The sequence below is a fragment of the Petaurus breviceps genome, unplaced genomic scaffold (genome assembly GCF_028583685.1).
Source record: "Petaurus breviceps papuanus isolate PSGF00001 unplaced genomic scaffold, PetGlider_PUasm1.0 90165, whole genome shotgun sequence".
Lineage (NCBI taxonomy): Eukaryota > Metazoa > Chordata > Mammalia > Diprotodontia > Petauridae > Petaurus > Petaurus breviceps.
In genome coordinates this window covers 213,591-237,860 of record NW_027187189.1, presented here as the reverse complement: position 1 = coordinate 237,860, position 24,270 = coordinate 213,591, and the positions used below count along the sequence as shown (strand labels likewise).

The window sequence follows — 24,270 nt, the reverse complement described above, 5'->3', positions numbered from 1 at the left end:
GCGACCGGAGGCGGAAGTGGAGATGGGACCGCGCCTGCGCGGCTGCGGGCGGCAGACACGCGGGTGAACGCGTGGAGGCGTGTGACGGGAACACGCCTGAGGACCCACGGGCACCCCGGTGACCCCCGCCCCCCCACCTCGGAGAGGGAGGAAAGCGACTCCGACTGGGGAAAGGGGAGAGGAAACGGAAAGGGGGGTGGTGGGGGCGGGGGCGGCACGCGCTCCCCGGCCCCTCGGGCCCCGTGGAAGTACAATTCGGAGGGTAAGGCAGGGGAATGAGGGGAGCGGGGCCGGGGGGCGCCGTGGGGTCGGGCCTCACTTCCGGGAGGAGGAAGGGTAGGGCGGAGCCTGGGCTTGTTGGGGTAGTCTTTTCCTTTGCCCTCATCCCTGCCGGGGCCCGGAGTCTCCGCCCCACACCGCCCAGCGCGTGACGTTGCCCTGCGTTACTGCTCTGTGACGTCTCTACGTTCCCGCGCTATCTCCGCCCCTTTTTCTCGGCACGTGTCTGGGTTCTGTGACTCGGGTCCGTCCATTGGGCGAGGTGTTCCAGGAATTTGGCTTTATAGACATTTTTAATCAGGCAATCAATGAATATTTATTAAGTGCCCGCAGTGTGCGGGGGATACAAAAAGAAGCAAAGATATCCATTGCCGTCAAGGAGCAGAGACATATTTGTGTGTATACATATACATAAGCATATACACACGTATATACACCCACGAAGCAAGCTATATACAGGATAAATAAGAAATAAGCCAGCCTATGTGAGCCAGCCACAGAGCTAAGTGCTGAGGTTGCAAAAAGAGGTGGAAGACAGCCCTTCCCTTGAGTCAAGTACCCACTATGTGCCAATCACTGTGCTAAGTGGGGGGGGGGGGGAAGGGAGAGGGAAGGATACAAAAAATGGATAGATAGTTCTTGACCTCAAGGAGCCTACAATCTAATGGGGAAGACAGCATGCAAACAAATGTATACAAAGCAAGTCTTATCTAGGATAAATAGGAAATAATTAAAAGAGGGAAGGCATTAGAATTTAGAGGGGCTGGGAAAGTGCCAATAGAAGGTGGGATTTTAGTTGGAACTTCAAGGAAGCTGCCCTTATCAGGTTCATTTTTTCCCCCTAAATAGCATTTTTATTCTGATAATTGTCAAAGTAAGTAGAGCAAGGGTGACATACTCTGTGGTCTCAGTCACTTTAATTTATTTTTTGAGGGGGGAAGGCAGGGCAGTTGGGGTTAAGTCACTTGCCCAAGGTCACATGGCTAGTAAATGTTAAGTTAATGAGGCTAGATTTGAGCTCAAGTCCTCCTGACTCCCGGGCCGTGCTCTAACCACTGCACCACCTAGCCACCCTGCCCAGCTCAGTCACTTCTTAGCTGTGTGACCCTGGGGCAAGTCATTTTGATAGGGTTATAGGATTCTAGTTGGACCCCTAAAAAGAAAAGACCATGTCTTTGAAGGCAACCCAGCCCTCAAATAATAATCCTCAATAATCCTTTTAACTGCCCTTTTACTCTGACCACTTAATTCCTTTCATTGTCTGCACCTGGCCCACCCCAGGCTTCCTGCCACACCATCCAGATCTTCTCACTGTCTTTTCTTGTGTGTAAGTACTAATTTCACTTCCATTAAATTGTACAGATTCTTAGAATCTCTTCTACTCCTATTGGTGACAGGGTTAGAATAAAACCTCCCTACTCTGACTGAAAGAAGTCTTGAGTGGTCAAATTCTTTCAAGGCAGACCTCCTGTACCCTTACATTTTGGGGTTCCCAGTACCCCAAACTGCAGCAATTTCACTTCTGTCTGCTTCATTTTCCTCAATTGCAAGATGCTAGCACTTACCTCCCAGGGTTGTTGTGAGTCTTAAATGTGATATTTGTAAAGCACCTGGTATATAGTAGGTGCTTCATAAATGTTTTTCTTTCCTTCCTGTGCTTTTTTTCATTCTTTTAAAAAAAAATTATCATTTAGTTTTTTTCTCCCACCTCCTCCCAACCACTGGAAAGATAGAAACAGAGCCTTTGTCTCATAGAATCATAGTCAAACAAAACAGTTTGCCACATCAGAGAATTATTTTCTTGTTCTACGTGTCAGTCCATCATCTGTCAAGATTCCTCTGGAATCATGGTTGCTTGTTAATTAGAGTTATCTTGATATTTTTGGAATTTTTTGTTTTTATAGTATTGATGTTACATTGTAAAGTGTTTTGGCTCCACTCACTTGGCTCTGTATTATTTCCTACAAGTCCTCCCAGGTCTCTCTGAAATCATCTTTTCATTTCTTTCAGCATGGTAGTATTGTTATATTTATAGTCATAATTCATACAACCATTCCCCAAATGATGGGTACCTATGTAGTTTCCAGTTTTTTACCACTACAAAAAAAGCTGCTTTAAATATAAATATCTTGGGGCGGCCAGGTAGCACAGTAAGAGCACCAGCCCGAGTCAGGATGACCTGGGATTGAATCCAGGCTCAGATACTCAGCACCACATCCAGAAATAACTGGCTGTGTAACCTTGAACAAGTTACTTAACCCCGATTGCTTAAAAAAAAAAAAAAAAAAATATATATATATATATATATATATATATATATATCTTTTCCTCTTTCTTATGGATGCTCCAGCTGCTCCTCCTCTTTCTTTAAAATCTAGGCAGATAGATGGCAAAGCACATGGAGGGCTAGATCTGAATTCAGAAAGCCCTCAGTTCTAATTTCGCTACCGACATTAACTAGCTATGTGACTTAAGTCTGTCTGCCTCAGCTTCCTCATCTGTAAGAAAAGAGATAATTTTATCCACCTCCAAGGATCAAATGAGATAATATTTGTGAAGTGCTTTGCAAACCATGAAGTGACATATCAGTACTAGTTGTTATTGCTCTTATTGCTAGGACCAATTATAAGCACCTAAAAATCTGGTCTTTGGGGGAAGAGAGGCAGAACATGGAATGGGGAGCACTACTCTGGGTGCCAGTTTCCCCATTTTTCAAAGGAAAGTGTTGAAGTACATGATGTCCAAGATGCTTCCTGACTTTTGACATTTGATGATTCCTGTAATTCTTTCCTCATGTGCTAGAGGCAGTGGGACTTGAAGAAACAGAATACAAGTCCCAAGGCCCCCTTTGTCACAAGGGCCAGCAGTCAAAGCCTTAGTCATTAGGGATCATAGAAGAGACCTCAGACATTGTCTCTTGCATACCCAGACAAGGTTCCACGGGGCTGCCTCCAGAATCAGTGTTCATCCAGCCCATGTGGAAGACTTTTAGTGATGAGAAACCCCATTGCCTCCTGAAGGAGCCCATTCCATATTTTCCTAGTTCTTCTTTGCTTACATAAAGTCTCAGTCTGGTTCTTTGCAGCTTCTGCCCATTGCTCTTCGGTCTGACTTTTGGGGACAATCCCTCCTCCATGATAGCCATTCAGATAGGTGAAGGCAGCTGTTCTATATCTTCCCAGCACTTCTCCAAGCTAAACATCTTCAAGGTCCTCCACCCTCCTGGCCTGCCTCCTCTAGATATTCTCCAGTTCATAGATTATCTTCCTAACTTCAAAACTGAACATAGTACCCAGGCATGATCTGACTAGAACAAGGTACCTTATTCTTGGAGACACACCTATCCTTGTAGCCTAAACCCACTAAGTCCCACAGATCTTTTTCAAATTAGGTACAGCCTCAGTTAGGGATAGGAAAGGTCCCATCTGGAGTTCTTCTGTCTGCTCTCTCTGTAGGTTCTCAGGATGCCTGGCCTTGCTGCCAGAAACCTCTCTTTAGAGGGAAGGCGGCAGCTAGCTGTGGATCTGACCCGTGTTCTTCCCCTCTATGGATTCATCCTGGATGCCTACATCATTGTAAATAAGGCTGGGGGCTGGAGTAGTTTAAGGGCAGGGTGGGGAGGGCAGGATATGTACATAGAAGAAGAAATGGATGGTAAAGCAAAGTATATATTTTGGGGACATTTATGGATTTCATTTGTCCATTAGCCCTTTGCACTTCTTTCCAACTAAGGCCTAGATGATAAAGTTGCAGGTACAAATGAGAGGCATCAGATGACATGGATTAAAATGCTGGTCCTGGCATTGCCATCTTTATGACCTCCTAGGATCCAGATGAAAAAGAGCTTTGAGACCATCTAGTCCAATTTTCATTTTTCACATCAGGAAGCTCTTCAAATTTCCATTTTTCCATCTTCAAAATGAGGGAAGTAGACTAGGAGGGAAAAAGGCCTCTAACTGCCCTTCCATTTTTAAGTATTATGCTCCAAAGTGCCTGGAAAGGTACATCCCCTGTCTGGGGCACAAGGGAGAAGCAGTGATAGACAGCCTAGTGGGTCCCAATAGTGTGTAGCTACTGACTGGTTTTCTCTTACTCCATAGGAGTTTTTTACAGACTGCTTGTGGGAGAAGCTCCCCAGCTCATGGCAAAAAGTCCTAGATGGGCTGACTCCACCCCAAATTGCTACCATGCTACTTGAGATGCCCAGTTCTGGGGAAGAGATCAGGTATGGGAGTAGTTTCCAAGTAAACGAAAATTATCAAGAGTTAATTTCATGTAACCATCTGTAATTCATGAGCAGGCAAAGTCCTTTGGAGGCAAAATTGCCCAAAGACTTCATGAACACCTTATTTTGTGGTCAAGTGATCTGTTCTGGTTGTGGTGGGAACATTCACAGGAGGACCTGCACTGTCTCAGGTACAGATCAGTGTGGCCACTTACCCTTCTGGCTCTGAAGGCTACTGCCCGTGCTCTGGCCTTTACCCGGACACCTGAGTCCCTGGGGCCTTCCGAGTTCCAGGAGAACCCCAGCCAGAGCTCCCGACTGGCATCCCAATTCAGGAAGCATGTCAAGCCCAAGAAACAACATGAGATAAGGCGATTGGGAGAGGTGAGGAATAGCCTGGGAATGAGAAGGGAGGCCTGAGGGAAAAATGGCAGAAGTAGGGTTGGTGATGGCAAGGAGGGAAATGTGAGGATACCTGCCCTCCCAAGGACTGAAACCAGTCTCCCCAAACCCCTCCCCCCTCCATGTTTCTCTTCTCTCTAGTTGCCATCTTTCTGAGTTTGTTTCTTTATTTTTCCCTTTCTATCTAGATTTGTGTCTGCCTCTGTGGATGTGTCTGTAGATAGGCTCCTTCATTCCATGATCCAGGGAGAAAGTGCACAAGTTGGGGCAGGTCAAGCCAGGTTCTGTTCTCTGATAAGAGCAGAGACCTGCTTCCTACTCTGTTTCTCACATTCTTCCTAACCCTCTACTCTAGTTTCTGGGTATCTTGGCTTTCTGTACTGATCCTTCATCCAGCAGACTACCCTCATTCACTGGCTTTTGCTCACGACAGCAGGAGCCAGTGCCTGAGAAATCTTTTTTTCTACTTCTAAATCCTCTCCTCCAGCTGGTGAAGAAACTGAGTGATCTTACAGGATGCAACCAAGTGGTGGATGTGGGCTCTGGCCAGGTGAGTTCATATCAGTCTTTCCTAAGTCTAGTACCCTTATCTCTGCTAGCAAGACACCTCTAAGACATTAGGTAGAATTTGGGAGATAATACATCCAAGGTCCATTCTGGGTTTGAGGAAAGAGGGAGGTAAAGGTGAAAGAAAGGATTTGAACTGCGGTAAGAAAGGGGGAATGTTCAAGAAATAGGATTGAAGAGACAGAGATACTTGAGTCTTTCTTTATACTTTCTGATGTGATCTCAGGCCTCTGAGCCTCTGATGGAAAGGGTAGAAAGGACAACTGAGACATACTCTGATCCCTGCCCTCATGGCTGCAGGGTCATCTCACCCGATTCCTGGCCTTGGGGCTGGGGCTCTCTGTGACTGGCATTGAAAAGGACAGGAGACTGGTGGAGAGAGCCCAGCATCTGGACCAGGAACTCCTTAGTATCCTGAAGAAGGAAGAACGAAGGAAACCACAGGTAAGACTCCTTCCCCAAGAATATAGTTGAAAGAGCCAGGCAAGGCTTTTCTTATCCTAAAATGACCACCTCCCACTTTGAGCTGTCTCACTTCCAAAGTCTGGGCTCCTAGCTTCAATCTCCTTCCTGTCTTTTGTGTAGCTCTATTCCCATCTCTCACCTTGGGAAGGACATAGTGGAAAGCTTCTCTTCTTGAGAACAGGCCTGGCAATACATGATAAAACTCATGATACTTAACAGCATTTATAACAGGAGTTATGACAGTTATTCCCAAGAATTTCTGAAGTAGGAGGTTTTCAATTGGGGGTTCTTCTGTCAGTTTCAAAGACTTGGGCCAGAAAGACAAATACCTGTATCTCTCTTCCCTGCTGTCAGAATCAAATAATTTTAGATTTTCTCCTCAGGACAGGCCTGGCCTGCTCCAATCTGTTGCCCCCACTCTTGACCATGGGAGAGAAGGATCCTGACTCTACATACACCATCTCATCCCCAGCCCCTGATTACCACCACCCCTCATGGGGCTATGCAGATTATGACAGCAGAGGAAAGAAAGGGAAAAAGAGACAAACACACAGAATGCTACCTACCTGACAGGTACATAGTAACGTCAAGCATGGTGCGGAGTAACAGATAGATAAAGCAGAGTCCTCCCAAGAGACATACATAGTACTATGATACTTAACAAATGCACCAGAAAGAGTGATGTCCAGGAGAGGTGGAGGAGGTGGTCAGAGAAGGCTTCCTACCTGAGCTGGGCTTGTTGACTTAAAGGAGGAACAGAAATTCAGTAACAAGAATGAAAGAAAATAACATTCTAGGGGTGATTAGAGGCAGCTCCCCACCCTCTCGGATTATTAGGGGACCTAGAGGAGAATAGTGTAAGAGAATGCTGAAAAGGTAGGATGGTACCAGATTATGAAGGACCCTTTGTACCAAGGGATTATGAACATTTGAAAATAGGTGATGGTGAGTAGGGTACTGACCTGATCAGAGACACGTAGGAGGCAATGTGATGCCTTATTTCTGTTCAAGTGGAAAGAATGCTCTTTGGAGTTGTAAAATCTGAATTCAAATCTCAGCCCTGCCTCTTACTGTGATTGTGACAGCGAAGTCACTTTTCTGGGCTATTTTGTCACTAATACGAATTAGGGAGTTGGACTTGGTTATCTCCAGGGTAACGTCCTTTCCAGCCCAAACTCTGTGATCACTGAATTTAGGCTACCATAACTCAAGTCAGCAAGTATTTATTAAGTGCCTGCTCTGTGCTAGGCACTGTGTTAAGTGCTGGTTCTTTCCTTCCCCCACAGATCACCTCAACTGTCCCGCATCGCCCTCCAAATCATGTCGTTAGCTGGGTTGACCCAACTGCCTTCTCTCGGGAGCTCCTGTCTCCCCTGAGGTCAGGTGCAGCTCAGGCCCCTCCTCGACGCCTGCTTCTGACTGGCCTCCATGCCTGTGGGGACCTAAGTGTGACTCTGTTGCAGCACTTTGCCTGCTGCCCGGAGGCAGTGGCCTTGGCATCTGTGGGCTGCTGCTATATGAAGCTGACCACCCCTGGGGGCTACCCCCTAAGCCACTGGGTTAGTGGGCTCCAGGACCACAGGCTGACCTACAAATTCCGAGAGGGTGCCTGCCATGCTCTGGAGGAGTATGCAGAACGGCTTCGGGGAGCAGGCCCTACCCTCCGCACCCACTGCTACCGAGCAGCATTAGAGACAGTGATACGGGGTGCCCAGCCAGGGCTCTGCAGACCTGGTGTGCAAAGCATCCCAAGGGCCCATGAGCTGCCCTTGGAAGAGTAAGGAATGGGGATATATGGAAGGGAAGGGGGAAGAGGCACCTCAGTGAAGGGGTTGGGAAAATGGAGATGTCTCCAAGCACTGGAACTAAAGGTCTTACTCTAGACTTTGGCCTGTAATCCTTTTTAAAGTAGAATCTGGAAGGAATTTCTGATGGAGGATTCTGTTTCAGACACTTCCACTAGTGGAATCTCCACTGCCTTATAATGCTCTTGTTGCCCTCACTACCCTGCAGGTATATACGGCTAGGGCTGCAGCGGGTGGGACTGGACCCCGGGCTGTCCTTGGACCTGGCCTCCCTGCATGCCTGCTTGGCACAGGAACATCGGGTGGTGGCATTCTTCAGCCTGTCACTGCTGCTGGCACCTCTGGTGGAGACATTAATCCTGCTGGATAGGATGCTTTTCCTCCAGGAACAAGGTAAGTCCCAGCATAAGTGGAGTGAAGGGAGAGGGTGATGCTGAAAGGGGTCAGCTTAGTGTCCCAGCAGAGAGGGCATAAGAGTCAAAAATGTCTCTACCTTTACCTACTAATGCCAGGGAGCCCCAGCCTCCCCAGGGATCCCAAGGGATACTCAAAAGATCTCTCCACTGGAGGGGCTTCAGAGGTGGGGACCAAGGGCAGAGTTGAAGGAGGAGCAGCTTCTACCATCTACTGCTTCCCTCCCTTCTTCCCACCTCAGGTTGCCATGCTGAACTCCTCCCTGTCTTCAGGCCTGAACTATCTCCTCGAAATTTGGTCTTGGTGGCCACTAAGACTCCACTGGGCCCAGCACTTTCTGATCTGGAAATAGAAGAAAACTGACAGTGTTAGAGGAAAGGAGGCTTCAAGATCCTTTAAAACTCTCCAGTTACCAAGAACATACGTGAGTCCATGATAAAAATGAGGGCCTTATAGAGAATCCTTTCTCACTTAAGGAACCACATCTTTTTACTTTTGGCTTATCCCTAACCATACTATTCCTGGATCTCAGACTTTTTTCCTACCTGTTATAGAAAAAAATGAACATTAAAAAAAATTGAATCCTTCCTACCTCTTATTTCTCTGAATGCTGTGTGAGCACAGGGTAGTAGCTCTTTGTTGTTGTTTTGGAGACAATCAGGGTTAAGTGACTTGCTCAGGGTCATACAGCTAACATCTGAGGACAGATTTAAATTCAGTCCTCCTGACCTTAGGCCAGTGCTCTATCCATGGCGCCACCTAGCTTCACCAAAGGGTAATTCTTGAGGCCACCTTGCCACCCAGGTCTCTTTGGTATATTTCAAAGATGCCCCATTAGGTTTAAGTCTTCTACCACTCCTGCCCCCTCACCCACTGCCATCCACTGTCAAGACTGACCTGCCTCATTTTGGCTGTCTTTATGCATTCACAAGGGAGTCCTCAAATTCCAGAATTTTTAACTGTAAGGTACTTGAGTGACCATTCAGTCCAACCCCCTTATTTGAAAGATGGTTGAAGAGGCCCATTGAGGTGAAGGACCTTGTCTAGTCATCTCCCTTTTCTGGTCCTCACCTATGAAATAAACAAGGTTGGTCTAATATTCTGACCCTCCTTTCCACCATGCCAAGTGGCCCAGTGGGTCCCTGAGGAAAGGAAAGAGACAAACCTACACATAAAACCTCGTGCCATTTCTCATTCCTTGGGGTCCAGAAGGTCTTCATAATATTTAACCTCTGACTACTCCAGTGCACCATCATTGCCTCACTGGTGAAATGCAGTTCAGCTGGATCCCTTTATTCTTCCTACAAGGTAGAGATCCACACAATCCTCAGAAAATCCTTATCTTTATTAGACAGTAATGAACAGAGCAAGTCCTCAGACGCCCAGGGTCATGATCTTGGGGGGAAGTGGTGGTGGCAAGAAGACAGTGCCCTTCATAGCTTTAATACCAGTAGATCTTCCTGTGCCTCCGAGTCTCCACGATCCCCATTGCCTCCATCACCTCTTCTCCCAATGTCTTCAAACAGGGGACATAAGTTCTCTCCAGAGCATCTTCCACTGATGTATCTTTGGGGCCATCTGTAGAGCCAGCATAGTTATTAGGGATACATGAGTTGCTGAATCCCAGAGCTGGAAGGAAGCTTCAAAGCTGGCTAGCCCAGTCTGACCTGTACCTGAGCCAAAATCCTATCTACCACACCCTTTATGAGTGCTCAGCTACCTCACAGTGGCAGGCCAGTGGAAGACCGCTAACTGTTGGGAAGTTTTCTTCATATTGAACCAAAATCTGCCTCTGGAAATGCCCACCACTGCTCCTGGTTCTGCTCTCTGAGACCAAGCAGAACAAGACTCATTCCTCCACTTTGCTTTGCCCACTAGCTGCCCCGTTTTACCCTCACTGATTCTCCCCCAAACCCTAACTCTGCATGTTTCTTAGGATCATAAAGAAAGGGGAGGAGGATAAATGCATTTATTAAGTGCCTAATATGTATTAGGCATTATGCTAAAAGCTTCATCTGACAACTTCTCTAGGGGGTAGGTGTTATTATCATCCCCATTTTAGAGTTGAGGAAAAAGGCAGAAGGGGGTTAAGAAACCTGCCAAGGATCACACGGCTAGTAAATAAGACTGGATTTGAATTCAGGTCTTTCTGACTTCAGGCCCAGTCGACCGCCTACCTCCACCTAACTGGAAGGCTACTTTCTCAGTCTTCCAAGATGATATGTCATCAGCTTCTCCAAATTTCACTTACTCCCTCTAATTCTGCCCTCTGGGACCAAAGAGATATTCTTTTTTTTGTTTGTTTATTTTTAGTTTATATCATTCATTTCCACAAGATTTTGAGTTACAAATTTTCTCCCGTTTTTCCCCTACCCACCACCCCAAAATATCGATCCCACTGTATACCCCCTCCCCCAATCTGCTCTCTCCTATATCCTCCCCTATCTCCCCCTCCAACTTTCCAGTAGGGCAAGATGGATCTCTATGCCCCAATGCCTGTATATCTTATTTCCCAGTTGCATGTAAAAAAAAAATTATAATATATATATATATTTAAACATTTGGATTCCAGATTCTTTCCCTTCCTCCCTCATCACCCACCCTTACTGGGAAGATAAGCAATTCAATATGAGTTTTACATGTATAGCTATGCAAAACATTTCCATAGCGGATATATTGTAAAAGACTGACTATATTATCCTCCATCCTATCCCTGCCCCGCACTTGTTCTATTTTCTACTTTGACCCTATCCCTTTTCAAAAATAGGTGCTTCCAACTTCCCTCCTTCCAAACCACCAAAGAGATATTCTTTCTACCATATTACTACCTTTTAGATAACTAAGGACCACTAATACAAACCCCATATCTGTGCCAGTTGATGCCTCGAGCCTGACCCCAAGAGACTCCTTGTATGACTAAGCCACCCATCTCTGCTTAGCTTTTCTCTCTTTTGTATAATTTGACTCACCAATCCACTGCTCAGGGATGATGCCATCGGGTCTGGGGAATTCGGGCTTTGGGATGATCCTCCCTGTCCTCAGGGAGACTCGTACACGCTCACCTTCCTCTGTAAACCTCCATTCCACTTCAGTTGGCTTTCTGCAGGGAAGGAGAGTGAACCAAGTTTGTACGGTCCCACATGCTTTCTCCAACCACAAAGACTCAATTTCTCAGGATATAAAAAACTGAATTCTTCAGACTCCTATGAAGTCCTGTGTGATGTCGAAACACTCTTCTGCTAGTTAACCTATTTCTCCTCTTGTTCTCCAAAATGGTACCCCTGCTCTTTGCCCCCTGGGCAGCATTTCCTGCAGTTCTGTTTCAGTCCAAACCCACAATGGTCATTTTGATTGAGATGTGAGAATTGGCCACAAAGGCTCCTCCTCATTTTATAGATGAGCCTGAAGCACAGAGATGATGAAGGGCTTGCTTAGGGTCACACAGCAAGCAAGTGACTGGAGCAAGATTCAACTATCAGGTTTTCCTGACTTCCTAAGTCCAGTATTCTATCCCTTTCACCACCTAGAAATGCCAGGCTCCTGCCCTCATGATCCTCCAAAGATCAATGTCCTGCCCTCTTGCCTGTCAGTGGGATCCACAAGCTTGACCTGTCGGAACAGCAGAGGGGCTTCACTGGGGATCATGGTTCCCCGGTAATCCTTGCTCCTGCCGATGTATCTGAAATGCTGTGGGGAGAGAAGAGGGGGAAGTCAGAAGTAGCTATGAGGAAGATCCCAGGAGCTAGACATAGTGTCCAGCCCTCAGTTTCTCCCTTTGCTATTATCAGTGATTGATTTTTGGTAGAGAAGGGGGCAAAAAAGTGAAGCTAATAGAGCCCAATGCAGAAGGTCCCAGTTCCCACTACTTACTGTGTTCAGTCCTTCTAAGACAACCCAGTTCCTCTCCCTGATGATCTGAACCACTTTGCCCTGCTTCCCAGCATCTTTGCCTTCCAGGATCTCGACCTGTAGGTATACAGTGTCAGGGAAGGAAGAACTTCAGGCCCATTCTCTCCTTTGCCCCAACCTCCATATCCGTCAGTCCTGCTTCTCTCACCGTGTCCCCACAAAACACATTCCAGGAATCCTCAGGTATAGGCTCCACAAGGACTGGACGTTGCCGTTTCCAGGGAGGGTTTCTCCTCTTGTCAGCCATCGATCCAGGTCGGCTCATTCCATAGCGGTAGTTATGAGGCAAGTTGGCCTTGGCTGCCAGGGCTAACAAGGCTGACAAACGCATATCTGGAGGTTAGGAAGATAGTATATAGGCGAAAGGAGATGAGGAGAATTGTACATTAATGTCAATTAATTGTCCAAACCAGAAATGGTATCAGTCAACCCAAGGATCAAAGACATGAGTTTGAGGGAACCAAAAGGGAGGTGAAAGCTGATCAGACGAAGAATTGCCCAAAAGATACCCCAGGATCTCAGCTAGAAGGGACCAAAGAGGTCCCTTAAATGAGCCGAACTATGTCCAGTAACTTACCCAATGCTTCTAGTCTGTCATCTAAATCTAACCCCTTTCTACAGAACAGCTCTTCAGATACCTGAAGAAAACTGTCACAGACTCGATCATTTGTTAAGCACTTACTGTGTACTAGGCCCTGTACTAAGTACTGGAGACAAAGAAAAGCAAAGTCCTCAAATAGCTTCTCAACCTGGGGGGAGCATTAAGAGGGGCTGAGGCTTCCTGTGGGTGAGATTTTAGCTCTTGAAGGAATTTAGGGGGCTCAAATGAGGGAGAACATGAAGGCATTAGGGATAGGTAGAGAAAATGTCCGGAGCTATGAGACGGGTCTTATTTAAGGAATGGCAAAGAGGTCAGTGTCACTGATCAGAGTGCATGGTGGGAGGGGTTGGTATAAGATGAAGAAGGGCTAGGTAATGATAGGCTTTGAGTGACAAGAAACAATTTTGTATTTGATCCTTGTTGCTCGTCCTTCATTCTTCAAGAGGACTATGACATTAGGGAGGTGATGCTGTGACATACAGATGAACTGGATTTAAGTGAGGGAGGGCTGTGCAAAGTCACCAACCTCACCTTCTCCTCCTGAGCCATCTGAGTCCAGTGGCCAGATAGATCAGGCTGACTGGAGATGGCCCAGGATGCAGTGGGAGATCTTGGCCTTTTTGTTTGTTTGTTGTGTTTTTTTTTTCTTTTTGGAGGGGGAAGGCAGGGCAATTGGGGTTAAGTGACTTGCCCAAGGTCACAGGGCTAATAAGTGTTGTGTCTCAGGCCAGATTTGTACTCAGGTCCTTCTGACTCCAGGGCTGGTGCTCTATTCACTTCTACCACCTAGCTACCATTAAAATCTTGCCTCTGATGTGACCTTAGGCAAGTCCCTTAACCTCTATGGGTCTCCATTTCCTCAACTGTAAAACAGAGGAGTTATACTAGATACATCTAAGGGTCTCTTCTAGCTCTTAAGTTTATGATCCTACCGCACACCTAATAACTGAGCACCCACATCTTTACTTCAAGACATCAAATGAGGGCTAACCCACTGCCACAAATGGCAGCCTACCCTGCTTCTGGAGAGTTCTAACTATTAGGAGGGTGATTTTTGGACTCCCTTAAGCTTAAATGTGCTTCTTTGCAACATCCACCCATAGCTTCTGGTTCTGTCTCTTGGGTCAAACAGAACAAGTGTAATCCCACCTTTTAGCCTTGTACTTGAAGAGAGATATCTTAAGTCTTTTCTGAGCTTCCTCTTCTCCAGGCTAAATCCTCAACTCTTCCAATCAATTCCCCAATGGAATGCCCTTCATCATTTTAATGGCCCTCCTCTGTGGGATTTTGGCTTATTAACATCCTTAAAATATTTCTGCCCAGCGTAAACGCAATACTCCAGATATGGAATGACCAGACCAGAAAATGCTTTGGGGTAGATGGGCTAAGTTCTCTTACAGGCATAGAGCCATGGTCCTAGAGTCTGGAAGACCCAAGTTCAAATCCAACCTGGGATGCAGGGCAAATCTCTTAATCTCTGTTCCTCCCTTTCCCCAACTGTAAAATGGGAATGATAGCGGCACCTACCTCCCGGGGCTGTTGTGAAGATCAAATGAGAAACGTGTAAATCGCTTAACTCGGTGCCTGCCACATAGCAGGTGTTTAATAATTGCTTACTTTAATTCCTCCCGCTCCAACTCTGTGATTCTGATGACATCCCTATAAGGCACGGCGGCCACTGGTTTCACACTAATATAAGTGCTGGACCAGATGGCCTCTAAGTTCCCTTTCCCTCTAAAGCTACCGTGCCATTACCGGAATACCCACATTCCTTGGCAAGGGCCATCCAACCTCCCTGTGAAAAGCTCCATAGAAGAACCAACTTTCTGGGACGGCCCCCTCCCCCTTCCCAGACCCGTGGTGAGGGGAGGCTTTCCCCAGGTCATCGAATTCGTCCCCCAGCCTCCGTCCGGATAAGCTCTAGGCTTAGGAAGGGGGCGGGAAGGTAGGAAAGACCTTGTCCCCTCCCTATATCCCCTTCCCTCCATCTTGCTGCAGTCAGATATCGGTCAAGGTCTGACTGACCCTTCCTCATCTTGGCACACTCAGCACCCCAGGCTCAAGATCTCCAAGCACCTTACCCTGATATCCCAGGGGCAAGGACCCTTCTCCCAAAGGTAACTCAAGTCCCTACTGAAGGTGAAAGGAACAAGTTCCGCCTCCAGCCCAAATCTCAGATCACCTCAACTCCAGACGCAGGGGCACATTCAGTTCCGACTCCGCCTCTCACTTTAGCACGTGGGACGACAAAACTGAGCCGCTTGGCTTTCTGGGAAATGTTGGCCGGCGCGGGAAAGGAAACTGAATAGACGATCAGGACTCTAGACATGCTGGTAGTTGTAGTCCGCCGCTGCTGAGCATGTCGGGAGCAGTAGTTGAGTAAGACGGGATGAGACCGGAACGCCGAGGTGCACCTTGGGAGTTGGAGTTACGACCTGGGCGGAATGGGCTTCCTGGTCCGGCGAACTTCTGCGCATGTCCCCAGTTGGGGTGCCTAGGAATTGTAGTTCCACGAGGAGCAAAAAAGCTGCTCCATTTTCTAGGTGGTGATGGCTGGGCAATTAGGGCATATGGCGAACCCTCTCCTCCATCAGCTCGCGTCTTCCAGACTCCTCAGTTCTGGGATGAGCCTTCCCATAAAGGGGAGGAGGGAGAACCGGATTCATAAGTGAAGTACATTGAATGCAAAAAGCATTTGCACTGGAACCCTAGAACCTGTGCCAGTGTGGCCTTGGGCAAATCACTGAATTTAACTGGGCTGCAGCTCCCTCCTCTCTTAGATGAGGACGTACATGCCTTCTAAGGTCTATTCTCAGTTGGCATCTATGATCGATGGCAGAATGCAGAGCGCGCTCTCTCTCTCTGTCTCTCTGCCCCCCCCTCCCCCACCTTCTAGCCATCTGGATGGGTTTGTGGATTGAATGGGTACCTTACAGAAATGGAGATACTGATTTACACATATCAGTTCACACTGGTCCCCGACATTACCAAACAGCCTTTCCTGCATTAACCAGTAGCAGGCTTACTAACCTCTGAAATGCTCTCAGCTGCTGTTGTAGTTCATTCTTTCTTCGACATCCTTTACCATTCATTACCCACTTACCAAGTTCATCTCACGTCCATCTCATCCTGTTCCCATTGCTATCATCACCAAGCCTACAAAGTCTTCCAGTTCTCTTCTCTCCTCCTATCTTTCCTTTATACTGCCACCAGAATAAGTTGTGGCTTTTTTTGTTTGTTTTTTAACTCATAGATCTATTCACATTACTCCTATCTCAAAAATCTGTAATGACTTTTGATTGACGTTTGAACTCCTTAACTGGAATTTAAATCCCTCCTGCTTCCCCCTCTTCCTGCTGGTTTTTTCCCAAACCTTATATCACACCCCCTCTACTTACTCTGTACTGCAGTCAAACTGGACTATTCAAAACCCACCAAACTAACACATCCACTACCTCTCTACTGCTTCTCTCAGTATAGACTCAACCCAAACCACATTTCCTGCCTTCCCCCCAAGCCTATACATTGATTAAAGAAAACCTAGAGGGGCGGCTAGGTGGAGCAGTGCATAGAGCACTGGCCCTGGAGTCAGGAGGAACTGAGGTCAAATGTGGCCTCAGGCACTTCACAAAACTAGCCATGTGACCTTGGGCAAGTCACTTAACCCCAATTGCCCTACCTTCTCCCTCCAAAAAGCAAAAAAAGAAAAAGCCTAGTTCAAATGCCGCCTCTTCCAGAAAGCTTTCCCTGATCCTCTCTCAAGATCTCATATAACACTTTCACTGCACCTGTCTTGCTATAGTAATAACTCCTCATTTCTATAATCCTTTCATGTTTACAGTGAAGGACCTCTACAACAATCCAGGGAATTACTTGATTCAAGAATTATCCCTGCTTTATAGAGGAGGAAACTGAAGCTAATCCTGGTGTCAGAGATGGGCTTGTAACCCAGATCTTTCCTGACTCCAAATCCAACCCTCTTACACTGAATTGCTGCTATTAGGTATTGTTTTTAGTTGTTTTTGTGTGTGTCATTTCTACTGTATTGTGAATTCCGCTATTTGGATTTAAAACCAAAACAAAACATAAAGCCAATCTGAGCTCTGATTGTGGCTCTATTTAGTAACTGTGACCTGAGGTGAGTTAAACCTCTCTGAGCCTGTTTCCTCATCTGAAAAATGAGAATATTCTACATATATCACAGGATTGTTGTGAAGATGAAATTAAATAATTGAAAATAAGTGCTTCTTAGTCATAAAGTACAATGTAAAAGGCAGCTATTTATGAAAGCAGGGATCATCTTCTCAGAAATTTCATATTTCCCTTAACGCTCTGCTTAGTTAAATATTGACTTGAACTGAGTCTGTCTCCAAAACACAGCATCCCTTAAGATAGGGTAAATCGGAGGTATTGCCTTTGTATCAGGGTGTGATCTGTGGTATGACAAGGTATAAAAAGGACTTGGCAAGTAGTGTAGGTGAGAAGTAGAAAACTTGAGGTTCTTCCTCAGCACAGAGCATACCCTGAACCTTAAAGGACATGGATGGCTATCTGGCAGAGGCCTCAGTGGAGAAAACATGATTCTCTAGAAATAATCTTCAAGAGGAAGTGGAGTAATAAGACCCATGGCTGTTGATATCTTTATACAAATGGACAAAATATGGATAATAATCAAGGTGAATTAGTGGTCAAAGAATCATAGATTTAGAACCGGGATCTAGTCCAACTCCTTTGACAGATGAGGAAACTGAGTCCTAGAGAAGTTAAGTGACTTCCCCAAGGACACAGAGGTAGTAAATGGGAGTTAAGATTCAAACCCAGGTCCTGACTCCAAATCACCATTCTGTCCACTGTATGACTCTTCTTCCTCTTAACAGATGAAAGTAAAACTAATTTCATATATACTACCAAAACTAGTTATTTGTAATAGGGGACATTGTAGCTGTTGTTCAGTTATTTCAGTTGTGTCAGACTTTGACACCATTTGGAGTTTTCTTGGCAAAGATACTAGTTTTGCTGTTTCCATATCCAGCTCATTCTAAAGATGAAGAAACTGAGGCAAATAGGGTTAAGTGACTTGCCCAGGGTCACAGTTATTAAGCATCTGAGGCTGGATTTGAAGTCAGGTCTTCCTAACTCCAGGCCAGGTGCTCTATCCACTGAGCCATCCAACTAAATTCAAATCTCAGTCACATCCTCCCTCTAAGCCTGTTTGCTCACCTATAAAACAAGGGAGTTAGATTAGATAGACCCTAAAATTCTAGGGATCCTTCTGGCCCTAAGTGCTATAATCTTATGACTCATTACTGAAATATAGCTATGAAAAATTAAAAATATTTTTGGTGATTTGGATCTGTGATTTCACCAATACAATGAATTATCAGTGTGGGGACTCGCCAACATAGACAGGCAACTCTGTTATTTGTGATCTTAGTCAGTTGCCTAGGCACCAAGAGGGTGAGTGACAGGACAGTCATGATACAACAAGTAAACCTAAACCGCCTCTATCAGAAGCTGGACTTGAACCCAGGGGATTTTTCTGACTCCTGGTCCAGCACACTCTCCATTACATCATGCTTCCTCTCACCCAGAAAGACGCACTTCATTCAAAAAGAATAGACCAAAGAGGTGATTAAACAGTGCTATTATTAGAATAGACTTATTTGTCTCTACATTCCAGCCAAACTAGATTATGAGCTATTCCCTGATTTCTATGTTCTATCTCGAGAACCTCTGTATATTTTTCAAGGATTAGCTAAGGTGCTATCTCCTCAGGGACATACACACACACACAATTAGGGTTCTTTTTCCTTGAGTTATTTTGTATACATGTTGTATCTCTCCATTAGAATTTAAGCACCTATATAAGAGGGACTATTTTGTTTTTGTCTTTGTATAGCAAACCTAGCACAAGACCTACCAGTAGTAGGTACTTCCTGCATGATTTGTTCATTTTGTTTGTTTACCTGTGATTTCATTGGTTTAGGGAACCCTTACTATCAATGCAGATCAGCAACTGTTCTGTAACTTATAGTCTTACCAGGCATTCCTGACTCTAAGACTGCTATTCCACACTGTTTCTGTGTTTGTTTAATTGAATTCAATGTGTTGAAAATAGAAGTGATATTGTCATGGAAGTATACTACAAACCACTCTGACAGAGGAAGGAAATATATAATCAATCTGAGAAAGATATCATAGAATGGACAGAGACATGGCATAATAGTGATAGGAAACTCCTGACTTGCCTCAATGACAATTTTATTCTTCAGTATAAAGATCTGAGTCTGACCAAAAAGGAGAAACTTATTGCCTAAATAGAATAGATTTTAAATTTCATGATGGCTTGGGAAATCTTTCTCTTTAGATTTTGGGACCATAGCTGAAAGGAACCTTACAGATCATGCAGTTTGCATTATTTTACAGAGGAAGAAATTTTAAAAGGATCCAGAGAAAAGATAGGTAGGATCCCAAGACCTAAAATTCTATATGGAAAGTAAACACCAGAAGACTGAAGTTGTTAAAAAAAAATTCTAAAAACACAAAAGCAAATCTTTTTAATTAGACACAAAAGGATGGGTTTAAATAGGCCTGTGTGGAAACTCAGGAAACTGACAAAATTAAGTAGAGTCTTAAGGATCATAGTTTTAGAACTGGAAGAGGTCTTAAAAGCCATCAAGTCCAACCAGAGTCACACAACTAGTAAGTATCTGAGGTAGAGATGTGAACCCAAGTCTTCCTGATTCCAAGCCCAGTGTCCATCACACTATATTGACTAGCTTAAAGTAAGGGTTGAGATCACCTAAGATCAGAAGGGAGTAAGGCAGGTGATGAATCCTAAGTAGCAGGGTTGAAAATTGATAGTACCTCTGTTTAGGGAGGATTCAATAACAAATCCAACAAACATAAAGGATAATGGAAAAATAGAGATAAGACAGAACTACTCAACTCTCAATTTTTCTCTGATTTCTTTACTAAAACAGGAAGACATCATGGTATAACAAAAAGATCTCTAGCCTTGGAGTCAGGGAGACCTGCATTCCAATCCTGCCTCTGAAACTTACTAGTTGTGTGACCTTAGGCAAGTCATTTAACTTCCGAGATGCAGGTAACTAAGACTTATCTCCTAAGTTATAGCCAAGTTGTGACCTGCCTTAGTTAAGGAGATTCCCAAACCTGTAAAATCCAAGGTTTTTGAAGTATTCATGTTTCTCTACTAAAAATGATCCATCATGTCAATAAGGAAAAGATAAGTTAGAAGATGGTAATAACAACTCACTCACATAACACCTAAGGTTAATGAAGCCCTTTCCTCAATAACCCTGTGAGGTAAGTCATGAAACTCTTATTATCCAGATTTTACAGATGAATGAAGGCATGGAAGTAGAAACAGGTTAAGTCATTTGCTCAGGATCATGTAACATATCCAGAAGCAGAATCAGAACCCAGGTCTGACTCCAACGTCTATACTATTTCCGCTACACTATGTTTTAGTTTAGCATATGAACCTAGTTTGGCTGATTCTAAATCCAACACTATTTCTATTGGTTACAGAATGAACCTAGGGACTCTCAATGAGTAATCGAATAGGGATCAAGGGATTTAAGAGCCTTAGAAGTCACACAGTCCAATACTTCCCTTTTACATCCGAGTAAATGAAGCAAAGAGAAAGTAGCAGAGGTAAAATTTGAACCCAGGTTCATAGCACCATTCAAAGGTACAGAAAAAATTAATGAATAGAATTGTTGAACTGCTGTTGAAAATATATGAAAAAGTCATGGTACAATGGAAAGACTACTGGCTTACTCTGGAATCATCAGAATTAGATTCATATTCCACCTACCAAATTTGCTATATGTTTGGAGCAACTTCACAGTTTCCTTGGGTTTCAGTTTCCTCACTGATTAAATGAAGGAATTAGATTAAATAATAATAATAATTAACATTTGTATAATACTTATTATGTGCCAGGCACTGTGCTAAATGCTTTACAATTATCATCTCATTTGATCCTCATGACAATTCTGTGAGATAGGTACTATTATCTTTCTTTTATAGATGAGAAAACTGAGGCAGGCAGAGGTTAGGTGACTTGCCTAGGGTCACACAGCTAGTCTGAAGCCAGATTTGAGCTCAGGTTCCTTTTACCTCTAGATCTATGATTCTGTGAATTTACTCTTGGGTTCAAAAAATCAAGCGTACCAGCATAGGATAAAGGAGATATGACAGTCAACGTGGAAAAAAAAATCCAGAGATTCTAAGTTGATTTAATATAAGTCAACAATGTGACAAGGTGGCCAAAAAAAGGTAATGTGATCTTTCCCAGAATATTACAGGTCTTCCTTAATAAGATCTGTGGCCGCTCAAAGGAGATTGGCTTAACAATTGGCACAGGAAAAACAAAATAGATGAAGGATGCCCATTGTCTAAGCCAGAGGTGTCAAACTCCCACCCAGCAAAATTCCAAGTGCAGGGAGAACCATATTAAAATATAATTGGATGCAATGATCTAAGACAATTCCAAAAGAGTAAAGATGGAAAATGTTATCCACATCCAGAGAAAGAACTATGGAGTCTGAATGCAGATCAAAGCATAGTATTTTCTCTCTCTCTCTCTTTTTCTTTTTTCTTTCTTGTGGTTTTCCCTTTTGGTTCTGATTCTTCTTTATAACATGATTAATGTGGAAATATGTTTAATATGAATATACATGTACAGCCTCTATCAGATTACATGCTGTTTTAGGAAGGAGGGAGAGAAGGAAGGAGGGAGAGAAGGGAGGAGGAAAAATTTAGAACTCAAAATTTTATAAAAGTGAGTGTTGAAAACTAAAAAAAAATTAACTAGTTTTTTAAAAAAACAAAATAAAATATAATTGGAAAATGTTTAGGAGTGCAGGGGGCAGAGTCAAGATGGCAGAGTAGAAATAGGAAAATGTTTAACAAAATAAAACAAAAAAATACAATGGAATATAGATAATGTTAATTTGTGGTTTTCTAAGACAGTTTGTACCACAGGAATCTATTTGAGTTTGACATCATTGGTCTGGGCTATGACATGTAGTTGGATGGCCAATCTAGTGCACGAACACAGATGTATATGTGTACACATGTGTGCATATTACATGTTTACACATATGTATGTGTGTGCATAAGAGTGTGAAGAAAGACAGTGGGCCTAGGCCAGAACTGAAAGAGAATGGCAGATTACATTTGGAAAATTGTGCAGCAATTTCAACAGTTCTAAATTGCTCCTTGCCACAAAGACCCTAAAGACCCAACAATCACATTTGCTGGGGACTGACAGGGCCATTGATAGACACATGGTGAGTGCAAGGAGGCTTTAGCAAAGGATATCTTCATTATCAAACCTCAAACTATGTTCCAGTGCAGAAGTCTCAGAACTATTTGATACTGGTTAAGCAACAGAAAAGTAGACAAGGGGAACTGACCAGATAACCAAAAAACAGAAACAAAAACAGTGGTCCAGAGTTTGATAAATAAATTATTGGGCAAAGGATGTCTTTTTTAACAAGAACTTCTGGGAAAACTGTAAAGTAATTTGGTGAAAGGACCAAAATAGATATGAGACTTGAACATAAAAGACCAGACCGTTAAAAAAAATGAAAGAACAAAGTTAGATACCTTTTATAATTATGCCTGGGGGAGAATTTTTAACTAAATAAGCAACATAAAAGGTAAGATAGAAAATGTTTACTACATAAAATTAAAAAGCTTTTGATCAATAAGATCAATGAAGACAGAATTAGAGAAACAGTAAAGAGGAAAAATATTTGCAATATATATTACCAGTAGAAATATGATAACCAAAGCATGTAAAGAATTGGCACAAATACAAAATATGAGACACCAAATGCAATCCCCTTAAGATATGTGGTCAAAGGATATGAACTGTTTTCAAAAGAAATGAAAACCAAAAATGATCACAAGAAAAATACTCTAAATAACTAATAGAGATATACAAGTTAAAACAGCTCTGAAGTTTCATCTCACACTCTCCAAATTGGCAAAGTTGACAAAAGATGGGGGAGAAACAGCACTGAAAAGTGGGCACATAGATACCCTGTTGGTGGAGTTGTTAAGTGGTACAATTGCTTTGGATTTCAGTTTCAATAAAACCAAAAGGCGGAGGCGGGGCACTAAACTGCCCATATCCATTGACCCAGTGATCCAGCTACTGGGCACATATCCCCAAGAAAGTCAAAGATAGAACTCACAGGCCGATGCATAGCAAAATATTCACAGAAGCACTCTTTGGCAGCAAAGAAACAAAGTAGGTGCTCATCAACTGATGGATGGCTGAAAAAACTAAGGTAAAAATATGATAAAATAATATTATGCAGTAACATTCAACAAATAGCCTTAAATATGAAGTTTTGTGTGAATGGAGGCAGTCAAGAGATAAAGAATAACTATAAACACTGTAACAAAGTTAATGAAAAGATAGCAAAGAGGAAGTTGAATTCTGAGTAATGAAAAAAACCAGTGTAAGTCCTAGAGATGAGATAAAGAACACCTCCTCCTTTACTATAGAAAAGTGAGGAACAACTATGACAGATTACTGTATGCATTATTGAATGTGTCACTTTGGCTTTTTTTCTTTGACACAAGAGATGATTTGAGGGGCATGACTGATGAAAAAGATAAGAGTATCAGTTGAACATAGAAAAATGGATGTCTTCAAGGACATGTCCGTTTAGAAGAGGTGAGCTGGTCACATAGGGAGAACAAAAGATAACAGAAAACTACAGGTGTGCACAAAATGTAGATGTTTAAAGATACGTTAGAGGCAGCTAGGTGGCACAGTGGATAGAGTACCAGGCCTAGAATCAGGAAGACTCATCTTCCTGAGTTCAAATTCACCCTCAGACACTTTACTAGCTGTGTGACCTTGGGCAAGTTACTTAGCCCTGTTTGCCTCAATTTCCTCATTTGTAAAATGATCTGGAGAAAGAAATGGCAAACCACTCCAAGTATCTTTGCCAAGAAAACCCCAAATAGGGTCATGAAAAATTGAACACAATTGAAAAACGACTGAATGGCAAAAAGGAAGGGATAACATGGACAAAAACCACACAAGTTGAGATGTGTTCTGATCTCTGTGGAGATTATCTGGATTGGTGGGATCACAGATCCATTGACATTTTGAGGAGGTGAGATATAATCTTTTGTCTACACAGAAGTGCCCAAAGTGAGGAAGGTAAGTCCTGTTGTATATGGTTGGCCCTGGTCAGACCACATCTTAACATGCCACATGTTAAGAACATTGATGAGTTCCTATTTGTTGAGGGTCGGGGTGAGTAGAAATCAGGGTGGTGAGATTAGACCTTGCCAAATCGGAGCTGTCCCAAGGTGGAATGCACTGCTTCTGTAGTGGGTTACTCATCACCAGAAGTCTTCAAATAAATTCTAGAACGAGCCTTTGGTGATGTTATAGAGGGAATCTGTTTCAGTTGTAGTAGATCTGCGAGATGACCTGTGAGGTCCATTCCAACTCCTATGATTCTATGGGTCCTCCCCACACACACTCACCCCTCCATCAACAGACCGTACTCTTGTTCTTCCCTATTCAAGGCTCCCTTCAG

General features: G+C 43.8%; 2 protein-coding genes across 6 annotated transcripts; one reads left to right on the top strand and one right to left on the bottom strand.

Annotated features, from left to right (window-relative positions):
• Positions 1-8,744, top strand: METTL25B (methyltransferase like 25B). The gene is made up of 9 exons (XM_069107563.1): positions 1-262; positions 3,735-3,854; positions 4,380-4,504; positions 4,696-4,888; positions 5,394-5,456; positions 5,774-5,917; positions 7,225-7,715; positions 7,952-8,136; positions 8,399-8,744. The coding sequence occupies exons 2-9, from the start codon at positions 3,744-3,746 to the stop codon at positions 8,518-8,520; spliced, it is 1,434 nt and encodes a 477-aa protein (XP_068963664.1). The 5' UTR covers positions 1-262; positions 3,735-3,743; the 3' UTR covers positions 8,521-8,744.
• A 740-nt stretch (positions 8,745-9,484) lies between these two features.
• Positions 9,485-14,990, bottom strand: MRPL24 (mitochondrial ribosomal protein L24). Of its 5 annotated transcripts, XM_069107570.1 has the most exons (7): positions 14,749-14,920; positions 14,195-14,326; positions 12,215-12,399; positions 12,028-12,123; positions 11,741-11,844; positions 11,127-11,257; positions 9,485-9,735 (listed from the first exon to the last, which is right to left on the bottom strand). In XM_069107570.1, the coding sequence occupies exons 3-7, from the start codon at positions 12,395-12,397 to the stop codon at positions 9,599-9,601; spliced, it is 651 nt and encodes a 216-aa protein (XP_068963671.1). In that variant the 5' UTR covers positions 12,398-12,399; positions 14,195-14,326; positions 14,749-14,920; the 3' UTR covers positions 9,485-9,598. The 5 variants fall into 5 exon arrangements, with proteins under 5 accessions (XP_068963671.1, XP_068963670.1, XP_068963672.1 ...); XM_069107569.1 differs by lacking the exon at positions 14,195-14,326 and having other exon boundaries at positions 14,850-14,990; XM_069107571.1 differs by lacking the exon at positions 14,195-14,326 and having other exon boundaries at positions 12,215-12,384.
• Between the last annotated feature and the right edge of the window lie 9,280 nt (positions 14,991-24,270).